The 13,133-nt window shown below is 38.0% G+C and overlaps 1 protein-coding gene across 2 annotated transcripts in view; it reads right to left on the bottom strand.

Annotated features, from left to right (window-relative positions):
- The window catches only part of svila (supervillin a), a 68,543-nt gene that overhangs the window by 13,908 nt on the left and 41,502 nt on the right, over positions 1-13,133 (bottom strand). Inside the window, exons 17-26 of one of the 2 annotated variants that reach the window (XM_047349314.1) lie at positions 12,162-12,294; positions 9,028-9,081; positions 7,050-7,127; positions 6,547-6,603; positions 4,860-5,025; positions 4,617-4,697; positions 3,860-3,877; positions 3,399-3,485; positions 3,012-3,189; positions 2,737-2,909 (exon numbers count right to left, since the gene is read on the bottom strand). In XM_047349314.1, coding sequence (XP_047205270.1) covers positions 2,737-2,909; positions 3,012-3,189; positions 3,399-3,485; positions 3,860-3,877; positions 4,617-4,697; positions 4,860-5,025; positions 6,547-6,603; positions 7,050-7,127; positions 9,028-9,081; positions 12,162-12,294 — 1,025 coding nt within the window. The remainder of the gene's footprint in view (positions 1-2,736; positions 2,910-3,011; positions 3,190-3,398; positions 3,486-3,859; positions 3,878-4,616; positions 4,698-4,859; positions 5,026-6,546; positions 6,604-7,049; positions 7,128-9,027; positions 9,082-12,161; positions 12,295-13,133) is intronic. The other variant, XM_047349315.1, reaches the window with a different exon arrangement.

Raw genomic sequence — 13,133 nt, forward strand, 5'->3', positions numbered from 1 at the left:
CAAATATATATGTAAACCCCAGTTTATATTTGGATAAATGGTCCTGAGGACGCTGTAGCTCTTATACCCTTTTTAGTTTTTGCATCCATCAAGAGGCTTCTGGTATAAGTCAGTCTCAATAGTTGGCCACTCTTCTAGGGAAAATTAGCAGTTCATTTTTAAATGGCTTGTTGTTCTAGAATAGACCCAGAGCTTAAGCATTGTCCACACATTTTTATATTTTTGAAGTCAATGCTATCCAGGAGATTAATATTCACCTGGATTTTCCATTCTAAAACAAATTTTGATGTGTTTGGGATTACAAAACAGTCTTTGTTATAAACCTCTGATCCAAATAGTCAATATCCTGAAGACATTTGGTTATAATGATCAGGAATAAATTCCTTTGGCTTTACCCCCACAAGGTAAACCAAATGCAGAAACGTTTTATTGCTAGACAAGACAGAGATGGAGCTGGAACAATGTTTGAAGGAGTTGAGGTGAGGATTTCTAGGCTTAAAACACTACCATTTTCAAGCATGGTGGTGGTAGCATCATGCTGAGGGTCTGTTTCACATATACTGGTTCATTGTATGAACTCTTAAAATCTATGTCTGTGCCATGACACCAAGCAATTTAAATTAACTAATTCTGATGCTATTGGTCAGCAGAATTATAACAGAAGCATATTAATGCTTATAAAAAAGCACAGATTCCAGGTGCAACTTGCCCAGTCAGGGGACATCTCTCAGATATAACTGGCAATGTGTGCATGCCCTAATCAAGCATAACATTATGCCTAAAGGTGCGCTGGTCCCCCTTGTACTGCCTAAACAGCCCCAACCCGTTAGATAGGGATAGATATCACTGTACCCTTGAAAGAGTGATGTGGTATTTGGCACCAAGATGCGAGGTGGGACCTCCATGTATTAAACGTCTGGGCCCAGCACATCCCAAAGATGTTCCATTGGATTAACATCTGAGAAATTTGAAGGCTAATACCCTTAAGTCATGCTCCCTTCATGAAACCATTCCTGAACCAGTTCATGCTTTGTAAAAGGGTGCCTTATCCTGCATAAAGACCCCACAACCATCAGTGAATACAGTTTCCATGGAAGGATGTACGGTGGATCCAACAGCACTTATGGGAAGTAGTACGTGTCACAGTCCACGTACTGACAGTCCACTGATTCCACTGACTTGCCTAGTTCCCATAGTGCATTCTGCTGTCATGTGTTTCTCAGGTAAGAACACACACACACACACACACACACACACACACACACGTAAAAAAAACAAAAAAACAAAACAGGATAAATTAAACCAGACATGTCCTTAGTTGGACAGGAATCATCACATGGGTCCCCCTGACTGTTGTGTGGCCATGCTGCATGCCCATTCCAACCCCTTTAAATCAGAACCAGAATTAACTACAGCAATCTGAGCTACTGTAACTTGTATGTTGGACCAAACCACTGGGCCAACCTTTTCTCTCTCCACATCTCCAACAGCGAAGCTCTCTCCACCCTTGACCCTGTTGGTGGTTCAATAGTCCACTTTTGATAGTTACTGATCACTGCAGAACAGAAACACCTTGAAAGAGCTTTGGCAGTGGAAACGAACATTCAGGGATGACACAGTCATCTTGCCATCAAAGGTAGGCCCTTGTCAAACTCTCCAATCCTTACGCTGCCCATTTTTTCTGCTTCCAACAACAAAATGTTCATTTGCTGCCTCCATCACTCACTAACAGATCGTCATAATGAAGAGTCAAATAGTGTCATTCACTTTAGCCTTCAGTGATCACAATGTTATGCCCAATTAATGAATAGTCATATTCAATAAATTACAATCTGTGTTCTGCTCAGATCAAAAGTACCTTTTAAATATAATCTTTAAACCAGATATTAAACACACTTCATTAAGCCCACATTTCACATTTGCTAACAGTTAATCTTAAATGTCATGTTTTCATTAGCTGTAAGCAGAACATTTGCATAATTAATAAAAAAAAAGGCTTGAAAATGTCAGCCTGTGTGTAATTAATCCACATAAAGCATGTCAGTTAATGAGTTGAGTTACTGAAATTAATTGAACTTTTCAGTAATATTCTAATTTATTGAATATGGCTGTATATTTGACTATTGGTTGTACAGAAACAAAGTCTCACTTATGTCATTCTCTTTTTTAAATGAATTCAAGGTGTATGTTGCAGCATCATTCCACGCTAATAAAGAACTATTCAAATGCATCATGCTCAAGGCCAAAATGAAGGTGACATTTCTGAACATGAGTAGATGCGTCAACTATTCATGTTCCAGCGGAAGGTGTTTGTCCGGCTGTCAAACGAAAAAAAGGAAGTTACATGATGCGCGCTCTCTGGCCTTCCTGTTATCACACTTAGGAAGCTGCTGGCAACGTGCAGCTTGTAAACACAAGCTTTGGAAGTCTGTTGTGGACAGTCAGAACATGATCAACAAGTGAGAAGCTTGTACAGACAGCGTATGATTTTAGGCTATTTTTTAATCAGACATTATGTGTTGGTTCATGTTTTTTCTACAAATGTCAAAAGCGTAGTAGTAGACATACAAGAAGAGTAACTTCTAAACTAGTACTCCGCTATAAATAAATTGAAGAAAACTGGCAAACTTTATAAGCAGACTAGAACTTCTATAAAACAAAGAGCCTCAGTTTATAAAAGCAGATACAGAAGTTTTGTTTCTATCTCACACCAAGTCATGATTCATCCTTACTTACTCTTCTCCACCTTCATCCTTTTGCTCTCCAGCAGGCCTACGTTGAGTCTCTGCTCTGTGTACTCATGTCTGATATCCTCTCTGGCAGCCAGCTTTTTCAGAGGGTTTCTGGACGACTGAACGTTGCGGTTAGGCCGCACCGCCCTCTTGTGCTGCACCATCGCTGAAGTCAATCTAGAAGGCCAAAGGTAAAAGCTCAAAGTATCTCACAATGAGGGCTCATTTGGTGTTTTTTTTTTTTCTTTTAAGCACTGTCCCCTGACAGTTTAAGCTTACTTTGGCACGTCCGGGTCGAAAATGGCATCAAAGTCGTCGTCTATCTCCACCGTGTTAGTGTTGGCAGGGAGGTCCTCCACATGGCGGTAGAACTTGGAAAAAGTTTCATCTTCAAGGGTCATTACTTCCTTTACTTTCTTCTCAGTCACAGTGATGGTTGCTTCTGGCAGTCCAGGCACTGAGGATAGTTATAACACCTGGATGTTTTAATTTCTCTTGATACTGTTTTTTTCTGATTCAAAATATCACATCAACAAAATCTGACCTTAATAAACTTTAAAATTCCTGAGCATAAACACATTTGATTTTTACTTGTCCAAATGTTTGTTCGGTTTTCTTATTAACACTTTGTTTGCCAACTTGGGAAACATCTAATTTAGGACATACCTTTACTGTTGAGCTTTCCAAGGAATGACTCAAGCTTCTCTAGCTTTGCGTCTGACTCCAGGTTCAGATCTGGCACAGCCTTAATCTCTGCTCACACACACACACACACACGAAAACACAGACAAACACACACAGCTGTTAGACATACACACTTGCATCAGGGTTGATCAAATCACAATTTTGACAGATTTGTTGGAAAGTGCAGGCAGTCTGTAAATGTTGACTTTAAACAATAACAAGCATTATTGAACAACAATGTCGATCTGAATGTCAGAAGTGTTTCACAAATTTCTGCTGGTGAAAATGAGCTCTTCTGGAATCATGCACATTCATCAAGGTGAACACCATACCACAGGTTAGTTTCTATTTGGCTTTAAGACCTAATAGAAATCTCATGTTTGTGTTGGTGACATTTAATCGTTAGATGACGATGATAAAAAAATTAAATAAAGGGAATAAACCTTGAAATTCCTCCAAGTCTTTTGAAAAAGAACAAAACAAACAGTTATTCAACATCAGCATAAAAAACAAGCAACCAAATCAATACATTTCAAGTAGAAATGCACCAAGGAATTGGCCGGTATCAGAATCAGTTGATTTTTAGCCTGATCAGTCCTGATTGGTTACCTTCCAAGTTGAAAACTTAGAAATATCTGATATTTTTCTGATGAGTAATGGCACCACACTAAGCACTAGTTACATGAAAGACATTTTTTGGGGTGGACGCCATTACTTAATGAAGAATACTCAAAAATTACACATTTTCGGTATCTGTATTCAGATCATTGAGACAGCAAGACAACTGAAAGACTGAACAGAAAACCAAGAAAGTTTCTCCAGTTCATGCTTTCCATTTTTTTAGCCTGGATTATGAATACTGAATCAGCTAAAATCTAAAAATCTTGAATTTGAATCAGTGTCTTTCTAACTTCAATCACTCAGTCACATCACACAGGTTTTAATATGTTCCAATAATTCAGCTAACTAAAGGATTTGTTTTGGAAAACGTGTCTATTGATAGGTGAAGATGTAACAGTCAGGGCATTTGGTAATTATCCAACTGAAGCAGTAGGTGGACCCTGAAGGCAAAACTAATTCGATTAAATTAACTTAGGGAAACCACAGGACATCAATGTTACATAACAGGTGACCGGAGACTAAAGGAGCACAGTGAACAAAACGTGTTCATTGGGGTAGTAAAAAGAAAAGGAAACTGACCTTCCTGAGGTTTGGAGACAGCTAGACTGTTCTTTGATTTGGACTGGAGGGAAGAGTGGAGAGCAGATGGAGAGGCCAGTCCTAAAGGAACACAGAAGATCAAAACACCAAGATAGTTGAATAGAGCATGATAAACATGGAATAATTTCATTTACATTGTTTAGAGTGTATTTGACAAACTATAAAAAAAAATCCCCTCTTTTCTCTCTCTGATCTGTAGACAGGTTTAGTTTGCCCTCTGACCTTTCTTCACCATTCGAGCAGCCACAGTGAACTGGGAGGAGTCATTAGCAGCTCCGTGGCCTTTGGTCTTCCAGGCCTCCTCCTGAGCCTCGATCAGCTGCTTTCTCTCCTGAATGGACATGTGAGCCTCAATGCTCTGGCTCCCCATCTCAGCCTCGGCTGTTCTCTGAGGAAACGGGGAGGACCAGCCCATCAGCTGAACTCAGCACAACTAACATATGCAGGTAAAATTACGAAAACATTATTGTTCTATGAAGTGTGCAACAGCAAACTGAAAATAACTCCATGAATGGTGTCCTTGGTATGTTTCACCATTAAAATTAACCCAATAAAAGGGAACCAAAGACACAACTTCTATTGCACGACATCGTTTGTAACAGAGTCAAAGGGCTTCAAACTGGAATTTCCCATATTCAAGTGATTAGGTAGAACAAAAAGGCAGACAATGCATGTCATACGTTAATGTCCACGATCACCTTAACTGAAACATGTCAATGCATTTAATCTATGACATCAGACAAAATATTCTCAGAGTTCGCATATATACAGTGCCAAACACATTTATCAGGACCCATTGTAAAGATGAGTAAAAAGTTCATCAATCTTTTATTGCAGTAGCATAATACCAGCCTGATTGGGGAAAAAAATCCCATGTTAACAAATAATTGCTTTAAATAAAAATCACCGGTGGCACAACAGTTGGTCATCCAGCTATCAACACTTCATTCTCCCGTAGAGACTCACATAGTTGAATCCTACAGAGGGAGTGACCTTTGACCATCTACCCTTTTAGTTGTTCCAGATCCTCCAAAGCCCTGGGTTCTTTGAGGCCCTCTTCATTTTGGCTCACTCCAAATGTTTTCTATAGGACTTAGACCGGGTGACTGAGAAGGTGATGGAATGGGGTTCATTTTGTCTGGTGAACCATCCCTGTGCCAATTTGGACACATCACTAACCTGTTGAACATATTTTCAGTTTGTCCGATGCCATCTGATTTTCATTTAAAATGTCTGGGTATTTTAAACAATTCATGATGCTATGGATTCTAACAGGGTTTACAGAGGTGAAACAGGCCCACAGCATCACAGATCCTCTTCTGTGCTTAACAATGGGTATATTGTGTTTTTGCACAATTTCATTGTAGAATCAGGAAACTAAAGAGATTTGCAAACTCTACATGTTTATTTTTGTGACTGTAGGACAGAAAAAGCTTATTCAATGGCATTCCTTTCAAATAACAGCATCAAAGAGTTGTCATGGAGACCTGGGGATACCAAGATTTAACCCTTTGCTGCAGTTCTCCAGCACTGCTCTGTAGGGACTTTTGTTTACTTCCCTTACCATCCTGATGACAGTGCATTATAAGATAACGTTATGTCATTGTCCACTTTAGTGTCTAAAGTAAATTAGCCTTTTTGTCACGTCATATTTATACCCCGTGGAAACCAACTCTTTAATTTTCTGTGTAAGGTCATGCTACTTCAATAAAAGATAATTACGCTACAGCTTTCATTACATCTTTATTAGGATTGCCTAAAAACACAGCCTGCAATGTAAAATTTAGAGTTCCAGACAGACTGAGAGCTATATGATTATTCAGGCAGAACTAGAATCAGCATTGAATGACAAAGAGAATAGGAGGACTTGTCTTGGTGGGAGCACTTTGTAGTTTATTGACTGGGTCACCTTCCTTCTCCAGGGGTGTCTTTCATCCACCTGCAAGGGTCTGGGTGATCTGGTGGCCTTCACAATCACACAGATGGATGTATGAGAAAGGATGACATTAACATGAGGACGAAAATATGGGAGAACATATCTAAAATCTGCAGAAGAAGCAGAAGCTGCATGGGCCGTGATGTTGGCTTTGCAATGACAAACATTGCAGACATTACTAGATGGGATAAAACAGCAGCAGGATGATTATGACAGACTGGTGATTATTATTTCCTTTCACAACAATGATTTTGGCTATGAAAGCAGTGAATCTGACAGAACAGAACCAATTAATCACTTGCAATCAGCTGGATATTTTTCTCTGTAAGTTGATGCAGTTCAAACATTGTTTCAGGCACGTGTTTGTGGCTTATACTGGTTCAATCAAGTATGTGGCTAGGCAGGTGGGCAGGTAGACAGATAGGCTGTCAATAAAGCAAGCCATGCAGACTGCAAAACATGCTGATTTTTCCTACCTGGCTGGCTGTGTCATCAGGAGAAGTATGGAAAGGAGGATCGGGAGGAGGAGAGAAAGTAGCAGCAAAGACAGGCTCCTACAGCAGGCGCAGAAAGAGGAAATTAACATGCATGTAGAGGATGGCATTAGCACTATAGCACCTATACAGAAAAATACAGCTAATACCTGAAAGTCTGAATCCTGATTGGGTGGTGTTAGCCAGCGCCTTTTATCAAGTCTGACGAAAGGCTCTATATAAGGAGTGTAATGAGTGTAGTTAGCTTATTTCTAGAGTTTGACCCCTCAATGGGAATGCAAGTCAGGTTTATCTATCCTGCAGTTGTGTGGGTTGTTGCAATCAAACTTTTACACAGTTATGCACGTACTCATATCAGGGATAAAACAATATATTGTTTTATCCCTGATATGCATTAGGCATGTCCCAATCAAGGCTTCTTTAAATGACTGGTATTGAAGTCCTGAATAAACATAACTCAAGATACCCAGTGGGGACCAATGTCTGATTCTGTCAGCTACAAGAGGTGCAGCTATGATGTCTGCAGCCAATTTAAAAGAGAGCAGCAGAAGTAATAGTTAATACAATTTAATTAAAAGCAAAGTGTATAATTAATGAAGCAAAACAAAATCTTTGCTACGTTTGTCTGCACATGATAAACAGAAACTGCATTAACATGTATTACAAGCTAAATTATGAAAAGGCATACCAAAACAGTGAATAAATATGCTAAAATTAGCCTAGCACATGAAAACGTTGTCCATGGAAGCAGACCTTGAGTTTATTAAAGAAAGATAAAGTGTCAATTCAGATATCTTTTGAAACAAATAAAGCTATGCTGGTTCTAGACAAAACACTAACCTAGTTAAGCCTGTGTTTGGGTTAACTAGATTATAGTATAGAGCAGAAAAAGTGGAAAGGCTGCAGCGTCCTGATTGGCATCGGTGGGTAAATTAGGTGGGACACAGTTACAGCACTAATGTAGACCATGCAGTACATAGTGTTTTACTTCAAATAAATGTCAAGTAACTTGGTATTGCTAAAGGTCGATTAGTAAATGAAAGATCATTACTGGGGGCAAAAACATCCCTAACAGGCATAATGACGTAAATCTAGTTTTTTGAGCAGCATGAGAAAGGTTCCCCATATCTATGATATAAAAACACATCTTCTCCTCTTCATTTATAAATAAAATATTTTCATTAATTAAAACAAAATGAAAAGGTGGCTCTTTGTTATTGGTGAAGAAATTCCTTAAATTTAGATGCAAAACTCTCATCTTTTCCTCCAGTCCTGTCAGTTGTTTGCAGGTAGTCTTTTATACAGTGAGGTAAACAGTGTGATACTGCAAGACAAGGGGACAGCTCCTTGGCTCTTTTAGCTCAGGAAACTCCTATTCATATTGTACATTCTCAGTTAGCATATATACTAATTCCTAATTTGGGGCTAATCCATGCCATATAGCCAAACATTATTGATAAAACTATATACTTAAGACATCATGAGCAGTGTGTGTATGCAACCTCTGCAATCACAATAAAAAGGCGACAGCATGCGTCAGGTTTTTTATTAGAAAATAAATAAAATGTTTTCAATAGATGGATAAAAGGATAAATGTCTGAACAGAATACCAAACGTTAAAGTCATTAAAAAGATAGTGTGAGCATGATACATACAAGTTTGACAAACTTTGACACCATGACCTCACCAGACAAGTGTGATGAAACTCACAGTGAGCAGAAATTGTCAACATGATTGCAAACAATAAAAGGAGCCAACCCATAAATAAAATAGTACCACCACCACATGAACACACACACTATGCGGGCCGGATTTCTGTAACACCAGGCTGAATTTTGTTAAAGCATCATGACCAAAATAGCATTTCTGTAAACTCTAATCACTGTTCTGATTTGAAAACAGTTGATAAACGGCACCGCAGAGTGCTTAGGTGGAAAAAAGGTTTTTATACCGATCTTACCCGAAACAGGTTGGACACAGCAAAGTCCACAATCATCATCAGTGCTTCATCATCCTACAGACAAGCAGCCGAAGGGACATTTTAAGACAGCTCTCATCCCGTGGCATGCGCATTCCATTAATATCAAAATCCCATTAGGTCTTGCTTGACTCTGCTCTTTTTGTCTACCTCATCTCCACTATTGTTCTTTGTTCTAATGTAGGAAACTACTGAATGACATCCACTGGTCTGGATGAATGAAAGGATGAAAACAAGACTGTACTTCCCTTTAGCCTGCAGCTAAGCTCCATCGATTATTCAATCATCTCCCTAATTTAGTAATTAGGCCATTTAAATCAGAAAAAGGTTTTCCCCAGTGTGTGATCACACACAAAGGAATCAAAGCCTGACCTTAAATCACCTAAAAATCAGTCTTTGCTTGCAAAGTTGCCAGATTGGAGCTGGCTAAACACAGATAAGCAGTTAGAAACAACAACAGTTGTTCCATAGTAGCTCCAGGGAGTGTCTAAACAGAGAGGTACATGTACTGCACACGTCCGAAAACTTCCCATCAAAAACACACTGATGATGGTGAAACAGAAAAACACTAAACATGCAGGAACAGAAACATGGTTTATTTTTAAAACAGTTAAAACACATGCAAACAGGAAGAAGACAGTGAAAGATTACATGCAACATGCAGCTCAGTGGACAGAAAAGATGAAGTCAGGCATTTAACAGGACAGTTAGACATTAGCATCACATAACTCAACAGGTAGTCAAAGGGTTTTCACAATAACGTTCTCGGAGGATAAACATATACTTTACCACTTTGATAACCACAGATTTGAAAGCATTTTCAACAATCTTCTGACAGTCTGAGGAAAAGTGACTCCAAAAAATACTGTCTAACACCTCAGAGTCACTCATCGTTCCACTGGTTCGATCAGGGGTCAGAATCATTTCAGTCAGTTGGCCCAAATGGGGTTCAGAACAATAATCAATTAAGGTAAGCAAAAAGGCTATATTTTAACATTATTCAAAAAATTTGAAGTTATATTATGTATAATGAACCATTTTTTCTAAATAATTTATCAAAACTATCATTTACCAACTTGACATGAACAGGAATGAAAAGAAAGTCAGGTTGAAATGACAGCATGTGGGCACAAATTGTTGGTAAGAATTGAGGAAAGGGTGAATTGATCAGGACCAAGCAATTCTTAAAGGAATAAAAAAAAACAAAAAAAACAACATGTACTCTACAAAACTAACCTTCATTTAGCTTTAAACACTTGAATAAAAAATCTTTTTAAACACAAATATAATTCACACAGCTACCCGAAATTCCAAACTTTTAAATACTTGAGATTTATAGGCAATTTGTAACCTTTGAATAAAACATGGCGACCTTGCATGTTCTGGCTAACAACCATAAAAATGAAAGAAATGTGTCACTTAGAAATCAGCTGTTTGTACAGTCGACCAACCACAATCTGTGATCAGAAACCCAGAAATCTGATATGGTTTAGACCACTAAATGCACCATAACCAAGCACTACTAGGTCATGCTGACACTACTCTTTAGTGTGGATGCTGTTACCTCAGGAAGGAGACCCAAAGTTAGCTGTTTGTATAGAAGTGCAGCGGTTAAAAAAAAAATAAGTCAGTATCAAAGGAGCCAAAAAGGGGCTGTCTGTCACAGGATTTCAGTTTGTAATTGACTTGGGGACTTTTTGTTGAACTGGTGAAGGAAAGACTTGACCCAGAGCTGACATCAGAAGATTCCAGCAAGTCTGAATGTATTACAGCAAAAGTTTTATCCATTTGAACCTCTGTTATGGAACAAGCAGGATCTGAAAATGTAGGCAGGCTTTCTGAGAGCTCAGAATTAGGTATGTATTTTAATATAAATTTGGGTATTTAGGGTATGCTTTTAATATAAATATAGATTATTAATGACCTCTGATGACAGGAAGGCTAGAAAGAAATATTTAACACTGTTAATAATGGGTCTAATGGAGAACACAGAATTAATAAAAAATCCCAGATTCGAACAGGTCAAACCTGTAGTCTTGCAATTTTTGTCTTTTGTCCACAAAATGCGAAAATCAGCCACAAATCTTTGATTGAGGCATCTCCAGGACAAAAATGATTTTAAACTAACATCTAGCACAATGTTTTTTTTACATAAACATACTGTAATACATTTTCTATGGACAGAATGTAGCACCTTTCTTGTTGTAAGCTGGTTAATCTAAAAAGGACTCCATTTAGTAGCCTTGTGACAGCGGGATAAAAGTATTAAATTAAAACTTGTTCTTACGGTGTGTGGCAATATTTAATTATACTGAATGATTAAAAAAATGACAAAAATAAAAGAAGAATCTGCTGTTTCCTGTTGATTATTCTCTACTGAAACTACTAACACTGCTTTAGTGAGATACTTGCCTATTTTATTTCTGGGCTTAGATTTACTGTAAAATTAAAGGAGGATTTTGTGTCACTATATATATTAAATTTACCTAATTTCTCATTGAAAAAAGTTTAAATTTTAATTTAAACAGGTGCTGTTAGCATGTTTAATAAATTGTTCAAGCCCAAATGAGAACCTCCTATCTAATTTATTATTTCAGTTTTGTCACCCACAGGCTTCCATATATTTCAAATGACAACAACATGCCATGAAATCCTGATCTAGAAACTACAGCATCTGTTCTTCTGCAACGGAATCAGTGCAGATTAGATCCTGGTATGGTCCAAGAACAACAAACAAACAATCTACTAGCTTTTTAAAACAGAGAAGAGGAAAACAAACGAACACAAACAATACAACACCCTCTGTTTAAACATAATCAGGATTATTACCATATGAAAATCCAGGGTTTTATTTCCACAACTGATTATTAAATGGGCTGTGATATTTGATTCCAAAATGCTCAACATGTCAGCAACAACCACTTGAGAACCTCTTCAAAGCCTTGGTTATGACCAGTTTATACAGGCTGATGAATTAAAAGTTAGAGTAGCTCTTCCAAATGTCATTTCTGTAATAATTGTGCATTGACATAAGGTAGCATATAGTTTACAGCATTTAAAGAAATTATATCTCAGGCCGGCCTGTTGAAGTGCTAATTTAGCATTGAGTTGGTTACCTTCTTCCTGAAGCTCTGCTCCACCTCCCAGAGCTGAGCCCGCTCTTCATCGTCGGCAACCTTGGCCACATCCTGCTTCTTATCGATCCTGTTCCTCCAGTCTTTCTCTCCGCTCTTCTTTAACAATGCAACCCTGTGGGGTGGGTTGGGGGGTGAGGGGGTGGAAAGACGAGAGTCACTGTTAATCTGAAGTAATGAGACACACACACACTCATCCGTGTTTTACTATCTTTATGAGGACTTTTCAGTTACTTACATTGACTCCCATTCTTTTTCCTTGATTTCTAGTGCCTAAACTCTGACCCTCACCCTAACCAGTTCATACCTCACCCTAACCATAACTAAATTCATACCCTAGTCCTAAACCTAGCCCCTGTCCCAAGAACAGAATTTGGAATAGTGAGGACCAGGAAAATGTCCTCACTTTATGATGAAAATACAAAAAATGGTTCTCACTCAGCAGCAACTACAAGAACACACACTCAGCCTGTGTTCTGCTATAAATTAGTTGGGCTTAAGCAGATCCACTTTTAATATAAAGTCTTTCAGTTTTAGACCACTATAATCTATAATATATAGCTATAATAAATAAATGTAAGACTTTTTACAGAACTTTAAGACCATTATGTTATTATAGAATCGATACAATTTCAAAATATAAACTAATAACTAAATTAGATGTAATGTTAGCATTGTAAATTCACCTTTTATGCAACGGGACTCCAGTGCTTTTACACCTCTGTTACCCTATTTTCATACAGAATACATTACTTACTCTCACTCACTTAAAACTGTGCACATATATTTATATTATATTGTAGATATGTTTATACTGTTTAATTTGTACTGTATTGCACCGACTACGCCAAAACAAATTCCGTGTATGTCCAAAAACGTACTTGGCAATAAAGCTTTTCTGATTCTGATTCTGATTAAGCTATACAGGTCCTTCTCAAAATATTAGCATATTGT

Source organism: Girardinichthys multiradiatus, chromosome 21 (genome assembly GCF_021462225.1).
Source record: "Girardinichthys multiradiatus isolate DD_20200921_A chromosome 21, DD_fGirMul_XY1, whole genome shotgun sequence".
NCBI lineage: Eukaryota > Metazoa > Chordata > Actinopteri > Cyprinodontiformes > Goodeidae > Girardinichthys > Girardinichthys multiradiatus.